Genomic DNA, 15804 nt, shown 5'->3' on the forward strand with positions numbered 1-15804 from the left:
AAGTCCAGTTGGTTCCAAATCCTAAATCTCTCCAGCTCTGTTCTCTACTTGCCATCCTTACTATCATGGTCTTACATTCGATCATCACCATCCCTTCCATATCTCCTTCATTATCCCTTATTTTACTGTTAAGTTCATATCTTTCTAATTTATCCTTATAGGCTGTCACAGTGACATGGCTAACAAAATATGATTATGTAAGCTGCCTGATCAAATTTTACTGATGGTTTGTCATTACTTTGAGGATAAAAGAAAAGCTTACTTATAAACTAACTAGATGCCTACTTCTCTCAGTATGGCCATGCTCATTGCAACAGTACCAGTGGCTGAGAGATTTTTTTGTTTACTCATGCACTAAGGACCTCTGATTTGAATCTGTCTTGATTTCTATATCATGAAATGCCACATTCTTTTGACAAATCTTGACAGAAAGCCCCACCTATGACAATTTCACAGAGACATTTGGTAGACCTAAACAAAGCCTTCAAAGCCCTCCATAAGACTTTTCCCAACTTATTTCCAATCTGATTCTTCCACATCTTTTACTCAAGCCACAGAGGTCATTTCCTGAAACACCTGTGCTTTGCAACTTCAGAGTTTCAGCTCATACCATTGCTTTGTGTGGAACCCACTGCCTCTTTCTCTCTTCCCCTTTAGAACCTGAAGATTCTCTACATCTGTCTTGTTTTATGACATGTCCCCAGGCCACCTCAAACCACAGGAATCACTCCCTTCTCTGAAATGGCCTAGCACTTACCGTCTTGGTCATTCATTTGCAATTAATCATCAGTTCCTGTCTTGCCATATTACTATTGTTGCACTATCTCTTGCATTGTTTTATAACTCTTAAAGTGTTTACACTTTCTTTCCTGAACTGGATTGAAACTTCCTTGAAAGCTTGGACTTTGACCTGTACCACTATTATTTTTAGGCTCTACAAAATATCTCATATCAAATAGGCACTTAATTAGTACTTGTTAATTGGCATGTTGACTGGTAAATCTACCAAAAAAAAAAAAAAAGGAATAGTTGGAATTCGTGAACTAGAAAATTGTTTGAACTGATGAACATCATTGTATACTTTTAGATGTTTCAATTTTAAGAGAGTAATACAAGTATCAATTACCTTTTTATTTTATTTTCTTAGATAGGCAAGATTATATGTACTTTTTTGGTAAACGGATTATTTAAAGCCATATGACAACATAGTGCTCAATTTCTGGTTTAGTTACACTGCCTGCTAAGCAGAGCAAACCTTCCCCTTCATGGACAGGGGGTGAAGAAGAAATAAAGAAGAAGAGGAACAATAAGGGACAGAGAAGGAAGAGGGGTGAAACAAGGGGAAAAGGAAGAGTCAGGGGAATTGATAGGAGGAGAGGGGAGAGGGAAAGAATCGGGAGGGAGAAGATGAAAAGGAAGGAGGGGGGAAGGAGAAGGGAAAGATGCTTTACTGATTACATTGGAGGGTAAAACACTCTAAAAAACAGTGAGGATCCTATTTCTGACTAACCCAATTTTGCTCATTTTCACATGTCACATATACAATATAAAGTCAATTTTCAGTGACTTAGTCAAACTTGGGTCTTTCAAGGTCATTCTGATGACTTAGAGGAAGGTTAGACTGCTGGCCTGGAGGATATCAAGGAAGAGCAAGGAGGGCCAAACTGAAACACTGGAAAGGGTGATAAGGTTTTTAAAAACTTTCACTGGTTAAAAAAATATCGACATGCTCTCTCTACTTACTAAGACTCTTGTGACTCCCCTCTACCGTTGGTAGGGGGAGGAGCATGAAGCAACATAGTATATGTTATTGGAATTAAGTCTACTGTAGAAAGCATGAAACTAAGTTACAGAAAACTTTAAAATCACCATTTACTAGTAGTCCACTATTCCCCCTCCACACATGCACCAGTGGGGTCCCTCGGCCTGGCCTGCGGGGATCGAGCCAAAACCGATTTCTGGGTCCGGGGTGTGGGTGAAGCAGATTCGGGGCTGACAGTGCCCCAGCAGCAACCTAACCCATGGTCAATTCTGCAAGGAATTGGCTTCCTCCTCTACTGGTCAGAGTATCTGCCCCCTGGTGGTCATTACATATCATAGCTACCGGGCAAACGGTCGAACGGGTGAACAGGAGAATGGTCAGAAGATTGCTTAGGCTTTTATATATAGAGATATGCTTTTTCTAATCTGCTTTCTTCATTTCATTTCATTTCATTTCATTTCATTTCATTTCATTTCATTTCATTTCATTCTTGAACCTTAAGATAATTTTGTAAATTATTACAACTAAGTACCCTAAGTAGAATTGAAGTACCTATGAATGTAAAAATTTCAATAGCTTAGAATCTTCTAATTTATTTAGTCAAGATTGTTCTTTGGTATTTCATGTAGTTACCAAAAAAAAATTATACAGAAGAAAAATCATGCCCAGCAGGGCATGCCCACCACTGCCTCACCACTTGGCTGCGAACCATGCCAAGTGGTGAGGCAGTGGTGGTTCTGATGAAATGAATGTTGCACTAGCCTCTGCAAGCTTCCTCCCTCTGACAGAGAGAGTTCTTTAATGAGGTGAGAAAGTAAGTGTTGAGGCAGTATGATTATTTACTAGAAATCACATGTCATGAGTTCAGTTTTTAAAAAAAGGAAGTTCAGGCCAAGCAAAACTCGGTCAGCAGAAGGCTTACGGAAATGTGTAGGTGAGGTCTGTCTGCAGCCTCCCACAGGCTTCGGCAGAAACAGCCACCAGCCTGGAGCCCTGCTCTCCATCAAAACTAAGCCTCCTGGTCAGGAAGAGTAAAGGACAGTCACAACTCAAGCACAAATGACCAGATGGCACAGACAGGCCCCTGTGTGACATTATTTCAGAAGCTCACACACTACTTCCTTCCACCCAAAAATAATCATGGAGAGTTTTGAAATTTGCTTCTGCCAAAGCACACATAGACACAGTGTGAACTGAGTTTACTCAAGTATTTTGTCAAAGGAGGAAGTTAGAAGCACAACTTTGGGAAGATTGAGAGACAAATCATTGTTCTTCGCAGCCATACATCTTCACATATATTGATTTGGAGACCATTTTCAGAAGATCTTATTGAAATGTGAACTGTCACCAAGACCCTCTTTTTCTTTCACACCTCATCACCTTTTTCTGCCCATCACATGCGCATTTGCCCTGATGGTCTTCTAGCCTTGACTAGAAGCTCATGCCTACTGCCATCTTGGTACTTGCTGCTCTCCTCACTGCTGTGCTCTCCTGGCCACACAGGCCGGTGCGCTTCTTTCACTATTGCTTCTGAGCACAGAAGACCCCTCCACAATGAAGTCTTCAGTGGCCACCCCATCTGTAATAATCACTGCCAATTCTGTCAACACCTGATGCTAATTTATTTTCCTACTTGACACTTCCCACTTTCCCCTTCCCACTTGGGTATTAAAATGCAAGTTCTTTCTATGAATTCATTCACTCAACAAACATGTTTTGAGCACCTAGCATATGCCAGGCACTATTCCAGGTCTTTGTGATTTACAGCGAACAAAACATACAGGGGCCTGCCCTCAAGGAACTCATGTCCTTGTTGTGGAGTGGAGGATTTTCTAAATAAACATAATAAATGAGGACATACATGTTTGAAAGTAATGATGCTAGAGGAAAGAAAATAAATCAGAGGAAGTTAAGGAGAATCAGGAGTGTCAGGTTGTGTGGGTAGGAAGAGATGGCAATAAAATGTAGAATCAGGGATGGTCTCAGAGAAAAGGTGACATCTGAACAAAGAGTTGAAGGAGGTGATTCTCTTAGCTATTCAGGTATCTGATGGATGGCAGAATATTCCAGGGAGGGGAAACCACTAACACAAAGACCTAAAGCATGTGTGGAAATTTCCAATAACAGTAAGAGAATCATTGTGGCTAGAGTTCAGTAAGTGAAGAGGATAGGAAAGAAGGTCCTAGAGTCAGTAGGGGCCAAATTCATACAGAGTTGTTCTCTCTGAGTGAAACCAGGAGCCATTCAGGGTAGAGTAAAGGCAAGAAATGATCTGACTGACAGTTTGGAGATGCACTCTGAGTTAAGAATAGTCTGCAAAGAGGCTAGGGAAGAATGAGACCATATATACAGGAATAGCACATATATCTTCCTCATGGGATACAAGCAATGTTTGTCAAATTAACATATGAATAAATACACTATAGTGGCTGAAGATAAGATACACAGAGATCCTCATGGGCATGAAGTAATGGGTGGTATGTTTTCACATCTTTGGGAATCAGGGGTACTATATTAGCATTACATCTTATGTTTATGTGTCATATGAATATGTTTGTGTTTAGATCTAAATACATACATATAAACATTTACTGCCTGTCTTCTGTGTGGAAAGCACTTTTACTTTTGACAAATGACTTCACTTAGTTTATGCTACATGTATAAATGTATGCATCATATAGTAGTGACTAATGCCAAGCTCTATATAAAGAGGCTACATTCATTTTCTCAAAAACAGCCCATTCTAATATTGTCTAGCTGAGGTTGATTTTTTTTTTAAATTTTGAACTTTACAGAAGAAATCTGTTCTTTTAAAAATAATGGTTATAGTTTCAGTTCCCATTTAGGTGTGTTAGTTTGAAAAGGTGGAAAACTTTTCCACAGCCACAGGTTCTTCCTCAATCCCAAGAACATGTTGTAAAGGCTGTATTTGGGCATAAGAAAGAGTGACGCTGAATGGCCCAATGCAAACGCCCCTGGGAGCGGAGGTGAGGACGGGGGCACATTGGCATTAGACACACATATGAAAGGCAGCAGATATTTAAAATGTACTATTTTTAAATACATCTCTATAGTTTCAATAATCAACATCCAGTTTGGACAATTTTAAGGTTTGAAGAAATTGTTTCATTCAGCTAGTCATTCCCAAATGTTTGTCAAACACATGTATGTGTGTGTGGCACTGATGATACAAAGTGAGCAGGACAAAAGTTTACTCTTTTAATGTGTAAAACATATATATCTTATAAAATATGCATATTATATGAAGTATGTATGTATATGTATGTACTCTATATGTATATATACACACAGTACATAAACAGACACACATAATATCTGTGATATGAAAATGTAAAGGGGAAGACTGGTTAGGGGAAACGGTATCTAAAAAGATTCCTTAGGGTGGCAAAAACAAACAAAAAAGATTGAGAAACATTTGTCTACTGGGAAGCCAGTGATTGTAGTGAAATATGGTAATTACAGTGATAGGGAAAATACAGGATGTTATGGGAACACCGGACTAGGCATGGAGGAGGAGGTCGGGGAAGGCTTCCTGGGAGAAGCCACACCTCAGCAGAGGTGTGAGGGGTGACCACTAGGAAATGCTCAGGCAAGTGAGTAGGGAATGTGGTACTAGAATCATGATAGAGGCAGAGCTTAGGCAAAAGACCTGGACAATCACTAACATGGACTTGCGTTGAATCAAATCTATATAAATCCCTAAATTAGCTAGCTTGGCTAATTTAGCTAATTAATTCATGACATCAGATAGGCCACAGAGAAAACACTGCAAACCGAAAGCTGTATCTGTGTCAAGTTTTGGACATCAAGCCTGTCCTCCCTTACCTCATGGACTTTCGTTCCATTGTCGGCCATCATCACAGCGAGGCCCTCACTACCTCCTGGTAGAGAAGTCTGACAGCCCTCTTACTTGTCTCCCTCTGGTCACCCCGTAGCAGCAGAGCCACAGAGTGATCTTAGGAAATAATGTGCTAAATCGAGCTATTGGGAGACGCCCTGATGTGTCATTCCTCTGCTCTCAACTCTTTGTGTGGATCCAAATCAATGCCTTAGCCTGCGGGGTAAGCATTTGTGCAGACTCTAAACCGCTGATTTAAGGCAGTTCAAGACCCTTTAAGACCCAGGGGTGGGGAATGTCTGTATAAGGCCCACAAGATCATTTGCTCTGGCCCTGCCATGGCATGAGGGGTGAGTTAGTTAAATGTTTGACCAAATAGATGAGGCTAATTGGTAAATTGATAATTTTGTATCGCCCGTGGATGATGTTCTAAATATCCAAATGGCTCTTGGCAGAACAAAGGTCCCCCACTCTTGCAAGTCAAGTTCCTAAACTTTTAGGGGTAGGCAAGGGCTTTCACCCATGAAGCTTTCTCAAGGAGCAAAGGCAAATAGAACATAAATGGACACAAATAAATCTAATAATTTCAATTAGGGGTAAGTGTTAAAAAGGGAATGGGTTAAAGTGATTTTAGATAAGGGGATGGGGACATCAGGATAAGAAAAGTGATATCTGAGCTGAGACCTGAATGTTAACCAGCCATGTGACTGAGAGAAGACAGCCCCAAACATAGAAAGTAGCAAGTGAGAAGGTCCCGGGGGGAAATGAAAGTGAACAGAGGGAAACTGGGAGTGGGTACACACCTAAAAGGCCATACTGTTCTTAACAGACACTTTTCAGTATCAGTAGCTTAATAGACTCTGCCACCCTACACATACTTCCCAGGAACCCTAGGACCTCCTGAAAACTAGTAAGTAAAGTGTTAATGTCTCTACGGATGCGGCACTTCTGCTTCAAGTGGCTATTTTCAGTTTGAATGAGCAGAAGCCATGTCATATCATTTGTTAGGGAATTTTAATATCACCTCCACACTAAACATAGCATATATGATATTGTCGTACAACTTCAAGGGTGAACCTGGCCATCCTAAAATCCATCTCTAAGAATCCTAGCTTTATCTGCCCAAGAGGCATCAGCGCACAGTTTTCTGGGTTAGCATCCCACCTCTGACACTTACCTAGCTATGGGACCTTGGGCAAGTTACCTAACACTTCTATGCCTCAGTTTCCTATAAAATGAGAACAGTGATAATGGCTCCTAGGATTTTTTGTGAGAATTTAATTATATTGTTTTAAAGCTCTTGGAAGACTTTTAACTCATTCAAAATATTAGGATGGTTATTATATGGCTTATGAATTCCTGCTAAGCCATGCCTACCATCCCCACTCAAATTCATTCCACTTCCTCATCCTGGCATACTTTGTTCTTCATTTCCAAAGGCCAAATTTCTACGAACTTACATGGTTCAGATAAAATGCCACAACCACCATGAAACTTCTGATTTCAGCTTCCAGGAATGCCAGTTCCCGCTTCTGGGCAACTGTTACTACTGCCATTTATACCATTAGCTTAATCTGTTACTCCTTTCCAAGGTGATTTGTACACTTGTTTTGCATACCCCGCTTGATTGTAAATCACTTACAGCAATGCTGTCCCCTAGAAATATAGCTTGAGACACATAAGTAATTTTATTTATTTTATTTTAGTCACATACATTTTTTTAAAAAACAGATGAGAGTAATTTTAATAATACATTTTATTTAATCTCATACCCAAAGTATTATAGTATTATGTAATTAACATAAACAAATTATTATTGAAATATTTTACATTTCTTTGTACTGAGTCTTTTAAATCCAGTATGTATTCACACATACAACACATCTCAATTTGGATGAGCCATATTTCAAGTGCTCCATAGGCATGTGTGGATAGTGGCTACCACTCAGGACAAGGCAGCTTTAAAGCATGAAGTACCCTCTATAGCTCGTATTTATCATCCTGTCTAGCATGGCACATTCCCTACTTCCAAAGTTCCATGAATATTTGTCAAAGTAATTAGTTACTTTACTGATTTATTTAAAATCATTACAAAATCTAACCCGATGGAAAATATATTCCTGCTAGTCATAACACAAAAAAGAAAAAAAAAACACGGAAAAATAATTGTGGCATCTTTAAAGAATAAGTTTGTTCTTCCTCTAGAGTGATAAAACAACTTTTTCAGTTATTTTCTCATTAATAATATTTTTTAGAAGTACTAAGTCATGGATCACTAAAAGAAATAGTATGTATGGTAATAACATTTTTTGTTGTTTGATACGTTTGGAGAAACAACTCAATCTTACTTTCCTGATAAGAGTAAGAGTCCTATATAATAAAAGGCTAATATGCAAATCAACCAAACAGTGGAACGACCAGTTGCTATGATGCACACTTTCCAACAGCGGGCAGACACTCAACGCAGAAGCTGCCCCCACTCAGCCAGAAGCTGGGCTCACAGCTGGCGAGCACAATGGCGGTGGCAGGAGCCTCTCCTGCCTCCGTGGAAGCGCTAAGGGTGTCTGACTGACAGCTCCAGGACTGTGAGAGGGTGTAGGCCGGGCTGAGGGACCTCCTCCCCAAGTGCATAAATTTCGTGCACTGGGCCTCTAGTTTTAAATAAGAGTAATTAACTCTTAAAACAAATGTGTAGGATTGGTAAATCTTGGTGAAAATATTTTGATGTTGCCGAAACCGGTTTGGCTCAGTGGATAGAGCATCGGCCTGCGGACTGAAAGGTCCCAGGTTCGATTCCGGTCAAGGGCATATACCTTGGTTGCGGGCACATCTGTGCAGGAAGCAGCTGATTGATGTTTCTCTCACATCAATGTTTCTGACTCTCTATCTCTCTCCCTTCCTCTCTGTAAAAAATCAATAAAATATATTTTAAAAAAATATTTTGATGTCATTAGGGGTCATGCTCACCACATGACTTTTCCTCAAAAGGTTGTGCTCCAAAATATATCCAAGGTTTTCATAATGATCTCCCAGTCACTCAAATGCAGTTACAGAAAATGAGTGACATTATTTCCATAGTCATTAACTACATACTGTCAGAATCAACCCAACTTGAATTGTCCCTGATAGAAAGTTTATATGAAAGTAGAAACCCTGATATGTATTCTAAACTCTAAAATTGTTGCTACCCATTTCTTCTTTACCAACTTTATTATTACCTTTCCTTTTAACTTCAAGTATCTGTGTGCAGAAGTTTTGATTGTGGTAGAGCATTACCAAGAATTAATAAAATATGGTAATTAGGGAAGTAAAAGAACTCACCTTTGGTAGCCTCAATGGTAATTTGCATACTGGCAACTGATAATGGTTTTCATTAAGTATAAGAGATTGGTCCAAGTTGTGGGCTGTCTTTTGTTTAGGTAGTTTGTAAACTACAACAGTGCCCTTATAATGCGAGCAGCTGTAGTTGCCAAATTCATCCACCTCTTTGATTTGGAGATCCAGCCTGGGTTTTCTTTGTAAGTGAAAAATAAGCTTGTAGTCTTTTCCATAATCCTTCCCATTGCCTACATAGAAGTAAAATGCACTTGTTATTAGTAAGATATACCACTTTGTCTTCATTTTAAAACATCCAAATAATCATATAATCCTTTAATGCGCTTAAAGCGTTTTTGGTGTCATTGCCTCTTGTCAAAATATATCCTGACAAAGCAGCAGCAATAGGCCTTGAGACTGTGTAGCTTACTCAAAAGATTTCTTATCTGTAATTGGACCAAGGACTCTCCACCTGCTTCTATGTCTAATAATCTTTCATTTTCTATTCCATTTTGCTCTACCAAGAAACTATTGGAAATATTCAGCTCACTCTGTGTTTAAAAAATTATTTTCACCTTTCAAGAATTGTTATTTTTTTCTTTCCCCTTTCTATATCATAGTGCACACTATCATGACGTCATAGTGACACTCCAGATCTGCCCTCTCCTATATGGGTGCCACTTAACAACTTGTGGCTTTTTAAATTAAAGTTACAATTAATTAAAATTAAAATGCAATTCCTTAATCACTCTAACCACAATTCAAATGTTCACTAGCCAAAATTGTCCAGTAGCTACATTACTGGGCAGTGAAGAGGTAAAATATTTCCAATATCGCAGAAATAGGCAGTGCTGTTTGAAAACTTCTACATGAAATAGTTACTAGATTCACATTACTGGAATTTCTATTAAAACCTGGTGAATTCCCCCAAACAATGATATGTCAAAGTCTTCACATTGCACACTGAAAATAATGAAGCTTTAGTAAATATAACCTTTTGCCCACGGGGGTTTTACCACGACAATCAGGATATTTTGCTTCATCACAGCAACCATAAAGCAGACACTACCACGTTCCTTAAGGCATGTCTGCATGACCCTTAGCTAGGTATAATGCAGCAGTTATAATATGTTTCTGACATAAAGATATCAATCCCAGTCCAGCCTCTACTACTTTCATACACTGTCATATTTATCCAGTTCTTTCACATCCCTGAGCTTCTTCGAGCTTTACCTAACATTCTTATCTTTAAAAAGGGAGAAATAAAACTTACCTCCTAGGTTTGTTCTAGGAATAAAGCGAGATAATATGGATAAAAAAATATTTGGCACAGGGCCTTGCATATAATGTACTCAATAAATGATAGCAAATGATAAGCAGAATTTTTCCATTGTTTTGGATTTGTATGACACAAGTAATCCACTTAAATTTGGTCTGTCCATTTCCCAGCACTTTCTGGATTTTGTAAGTACTGGAGGCTTCCATGTCATTCAATAAAAAGCTTACATGCTGAATTGACAGCGCTGACCGAGACAATGCTCACTCTAGCTTGTGTGCAGAAGAATGCCAAAGGTCAATATAAAGACCATATTTTTCTCTTAGAAGTGAAATAAAATCCACTCAAAGAAGTCATCTCTGATGAAAGAAGTATAATGAATATAGAGATTTTGACATTTCTCAGAGAGCAGTCATCTAAATGTATTAAAGTTTTAAACACTTAATCGCACAATGCTATTATGTTAAGTCCTTTCAAACGTTTTTGTCTTCATTCTTCCAACAAAAACTACTTCTAACTGTCAGGCACCGTCCTAGGTGCTGGGGATTAAATGGTGCTTGATAACAAGACATACCCTCCCTTCATAAGACTGTAGTCAGAGAAATGGTCATTGACCAACAATTAAATGAATAAACAGAAGATTGCCTCTATGGCAAGGTCCATAAGAAAAGAAGCACATAGACTCTGAAGAGGTAAAATAAGGACTGGCATAATCAGGAAGGAAGGCGTCTCTGAACATGATCATCAAGGTGAGGTATGAAGATACAGTCGGAGATAGTTGCAGGTAGGGGTGGGGGTGGGTGGGAAGGAGCACCCTAGGCAGACGGCCTCTGACTTCATGAGATTCACAGAAAGGACCCAGGCCCTGATGCAAGGATGAATATCAATTCTTTACTCCTGGCTTCTCTTAAATAGAGAAGAAAACAACAGTGAGAATCCAGAGCTGAACATGGGTTCCTAGAAAAGACAAAGCAGAAATGATTCTGGCATCCTGCCTGACTCATTTTCCTTGAGTGAAGATGAGCTCTTGCCTGTTCCTCATTCGGGGGAATTGTACACACAATGGCTGTCTTCAGGAACTCTTGTTTTAGCATATGCTCCCTGGCATTACAGGCAAAAGTACACTCAGTGCCACTGCCCATAAGAAGCACAGTAGCTCACTCCTGTTTAGGGCAGTAGGTAAACACAGCTGCTGTCCCAAGTATTACAGGAAAATCATTCGCATCATTCATTTGGGTGGGGCACTTCCAGTTTTTGACTATCTATTCTTAGAGAGATTGTCCCATGGTGGACACCATGATTTCTGCTCCTGCAGCCAAGTAGGAAGAAGGGTTTCTTCCACCCTTCCTTCCTCCCCCACTTCTCCCTCCCTTTTCCCTTTTCTGACATCCTTGACACTCACGAAGTCCTGGCAGCTGACTCAGATGGCTGAGACTCTGCATGTGAGAGTGGAAGAGATACTTCAAATTGGGCCACTTTGGGTCTCATTTACATCAGAGACACCAGAAAAATAACAGCCTCAGCTTCAAGCTGCGTCATTTTTGATGCAACAAAGAGCCCATGGGGCTTGCAGTAATTTCCAGAATCAGAGAGAAAAATGGGCAGCATTAAAATATCAATGGGATCTATATTAATTTATAAGTCAACAGAGAATATTACTCCAAGTCATGTCTCTTACAAGACTGCTGGCCCAGAAGCCTATCCCTGTGTTCTCCATCACACCTCATCTTTTTTTTTAAAATATTTTTTATTGAGTTCAGAGAGGAAGGGAGAGGGATAGAAACATCAGTGATGAGAATAATTGATCAGCTGCCTCCTTCACGCCCCCTACTGGGGATTGAGCCCACAACATGGCCATGTGTCCTCGACCGGAATCGAACCTAGGACCATTCAGTCCGCAGGCCGACACTCTATCCACTGAGCCAAACCAGGTAGAGCTCACACTTCATCTTTATATGCATACCTGTTAGATACTATTCCACTTCAAAGAAAGGAGTTAGAGAAGGGAAGGGGTTGATTTAATAAAAAGTAAATTTCTGTGATGGCAGCTCCTCCCGAATCTTTTTCTCTTCTCTTACTCAGCTGTTTTCTCTTTGTTCTCCTTTTTCTTCCTTTCTCATTCTCTTCATTTCCTTTTCTCTATTCTTTCTCATTGATTCCCTCACTTCTCCCACCTCTCCTGCGCCCTCTCAGATTCACACACCCTGTTTGTTTTTTCTCAGCATCATCACATTTATTGAAAGCCTTTGATGAACTAGGACACAGCATAAGCATATGAATGAAACATAAGTAAACAATTAAATAAATAAAATAATTCCAATTTGTGGTAAGATTTATAGTGGAAACAAAAAGCACTAGATAAATATGAGGATCAGCGGGAAGCAGGGGTATGTCACCAGATCAGAGGTTCCAGCCCACTTTTGTGCCATGGACCCTTTTGGACTTTGGTGAACCCTGTTGATTCCTTCTCAGAGCAGTCTTTTATTTTATTTTATGTAAAATAAAGTAAGTGGAATTATAAATAAGACAATTGTACTGGAATATAGTTCTATCCACACATCTCTTAGGAGTCTGCTGACCCCAGGTTAGATTGTGTAAGACAGCAAGAGTTTGGGTACTATTTTAAGTAGAATAGGAGGTAATCATAAGGTTTTAATCAGGAGAGTAATAAAGTATTATTTATAAGAGATCACTGTTGTTACAATATGGAAATGGATTTCCTGTGACTCATAGTGGAGAAAGAGGAGTATTTAGGAGGCAACTGCTTTAGTGTAGGAAAGAGATGATCCTAGCTTGGACTCAAAGAGTAATCATAGAGAAGATGATTTCTAAGAATGTCCCTTAGAGTCTGCCCATAAAGGAAATGCCTCCCCTAAAAAGCAAAGGAAGAGACTGGAAAGAAAGAAGTAAATGAGTTTCTCTCCCTGCTCTTCAGAAGCCCGTCGGTCCTCAGAAGTTTTCCTAGGAATACAAGTGGAGCAAACTCCTTCTGAAGTTTGTGGCTCATAGCCCATAGAATATACAAAAAGATGTCTTTATACTTACTTGAAGCAAATATGTTTCCGGTAAACCTTAAAAGAAGTTGTTCTCCTTCTTTCACCTGGAAATGGCGAGACGGCTCTGGAGGACCACTGCGGGCTTCCAAGCGCAAGCTCCTAAGCTCCTGGTTTAAATCTTTAGAAGGCACCACGGAAATAACCACTCTGTGTGGACTGTCTTTCTGGTGATACAGTACAATGCAGGCACTGGTGCTGAGCATGGCTTCCTCTAAAGATTTCACAAAAGAAACCAAATGGCTATTGTCCACAATTGAAGACAGGTGGACCACAATAAACCTGCATGGGAGAGAACAGGTGTGACCGAAGGGAAACCTACAGTCTCAAAATTATAACTGATCACTAATAACACCGAGGAAAGGAGCCATTGTCATCTAAATTTCCTTTAAAATCAAGCATTCTTGTTTTTAATTTAAAATATATATATATATATTTATTGATTTCAGAGAGGAAGGGAGAGGGAGAGAGAGAGAGAGGAACATCAGTGATGAACATCAATGAATCATTGATCGGCTGCCTCCTGCACGCCCCCCACTGGGGATCGAGCCTACAACCTAGGCATATGCCTTTGACCAGAATGGAACATGGGACCCTACAGTTCGTGGCTCTACCCACTGAGCTAAACCAGCTAGGGCAAAATCAAGCATTCTGATGACCAACTGGTTAGATTCATGAATGACTTTAATGTAACTCTGGACAGTCAGGAAACCAGCTCAAATCTAACCAAATTCTAAAACAAATGTTCTGAAACAAAGAAATTTTGTAGTCACAGCTCAGCTCTAAATATGGCAGCATATTTTAAATTATATTTTAATTAGCATTACTAACAAGTATTATTTTAAAATATAGAAAAGAATGATTATCAAAATAATCCATTTACTAGCAATAAGATTCCAAATATGTATATCATTAATAGGAGTTGAAATATTCTTCTCTGTCATGTGTTATATGGATTATTATGATGAATTGAATTATTATGGGTTGAATTGTGTCCCCTCCACCCAAATCCATATGTTGAAATCCTAAAACCCAGTACCTCAGAATGTGACCTTATTTAGAGATAGGGTTTTTACAGAGGTGAAGTTAATGTGAGTTCTTTAAGGTGGGCCCCAATCCGATATGACTGATGCCATAAAAAGAGGAGTTTTGAGCACAAAGATATGCATACAGAATAAATGTCTGGTGGACATAACAACAGCAATATACAAGCCAAAGAGAAAGCCTTGGAATGGGTCCTTCTTTCACAGAAAGTCCTCAAAAGGAATGAACCTTGCTAACAACACCTTGACTTTGGACTTCTAGTGTCCAGAACTAAGGCAATATATTTCTGCTGTTTAAGTTTCTCAGTTTTTGCTACTTTATTCTGGGAGTCTAGGAAATTTATACAGACCCCTCTCCTTGGTTGGATCATCCACCATCCAGCACTTCTCCAGAGAACTGGCCGGCAGGAGCCCTCAATCCAAGGCAGCCCCACTCCCAGAGACAAGGACTGACTGATGCAGGGGTGTAAAGCCAGACACTTGGTATTCACACTGCAAAGCCTCCTTGCTTCTTTCATTCTTTTTTAGGATTCACCTGAGGGCCCTTTTTCAATAAATCATTTGCATTTACATCTTAGACTCTTTTTATTTTATTTTAGGGAACCTGACCCAAAAGATCTTCCATTATGAAATAAAGGCTATCTTTGGACATATGACTGTCCTCTCTTTATGAATGTCTTCTTCTCATCAACCTTAAAGTGGTCTAAAACTCTTCTCATAATGAGCTGTCTAGAAAGCATGTAAATGAGAAGGCAAAATGAGGACATTGAAATAACAAATTTAGTTTATATATACATAGTTATGAGATGAGCATACTATGAACAGTTAATTACTATCATTATGGAATTTCAGAAATGAAAGTGCTATTTTAAAACTATTTTGGAGTTAGAAGCAACCTGTAAAAATAAATCTAAGATATGAGTGGTTTCCAAAAGCCGTTATTAAACTATCATAAATGAAATTACAGATAACATACTCATGTCAGTTCTGGTTTGCATTTTAAGCACACCCCAAAAGACTATTCATATTCCTATATGAAGAATAAAAATTTAATCCTATGATCCCATTTCTGTAAAACCAATAATAAATCATTGGGATGAACACCATCAGCTTTTATTGTTTACTATTGTATTACCTCTCTAAGTGTTCACACAATTCAAATGATATCAAGCCACTCTGCATGGTTCTCACTGCAACACCATCAAGCCCAAACCAACCACTGTCTCGGCTTCTGAATCCCAGTAATTTCAAAGATTCACAGGCATTGTTCCCGGGTTTTCTTATAGAAGCACTTTTTGTCCTATGTAATGATAGCAGAAGAGAAATTGGTAAAATCTGTACAGCATAAATCGTAGTTAGTGCATTTATGTTTTTCATTAAGTGAATAATTTAATAACAATTCATTAAGTATATACATACTATGTGCCACTAATTATGCTGTGCACCAGGAATATAAAGATAAGAAATATATCACCCTTGCTCTACAGAACCTCATA

General features: G+C 39.1%; 1 protein-coding gene across 1 annotated transcript in view; it reads right to left on the reverse strand.

Moving 5' to 3' along the window:
* The window catches only part of DTHD1 (death domain containing 1), a gene marked incomplete at both ends in the record, with an annotated part of 58480 nt that overhangs the window by 14136 nt on the left and 28540 nt on the right, over positions 1 to 15804 (reverse strand). The window contains 3 exons of the mRNA XM_079777412.1: positions 8943 to 9187; positions 13258 to 13547; positions 15444 to 15608. Of these exons, the coding sequence (XP_079633538.1) occupies positions 8943 to 9187; positions 13258 to 13547; positions 15444 to 15608 (700 nt within the window). The remainder of the gene's footprint in view (positions 1 to 8942; positions 9188 to 13257; positions 13548 to 15443; positions 15609 to 15804) is intronic.

Source organism: Cnephaeus nilssonii (assembly GCF_951640355.1).
Source record: "Cnephaeus nilssonii genome assembly, chromosome: 1".
Classification (NCBI taxonomy): domain Eukaryota; kingdom Metazoa; phylum Chordata; class Mammalia; order Chiroptera; family Vespertilionidae; genus Cnephaeus; species Cnephaeus nilssonii.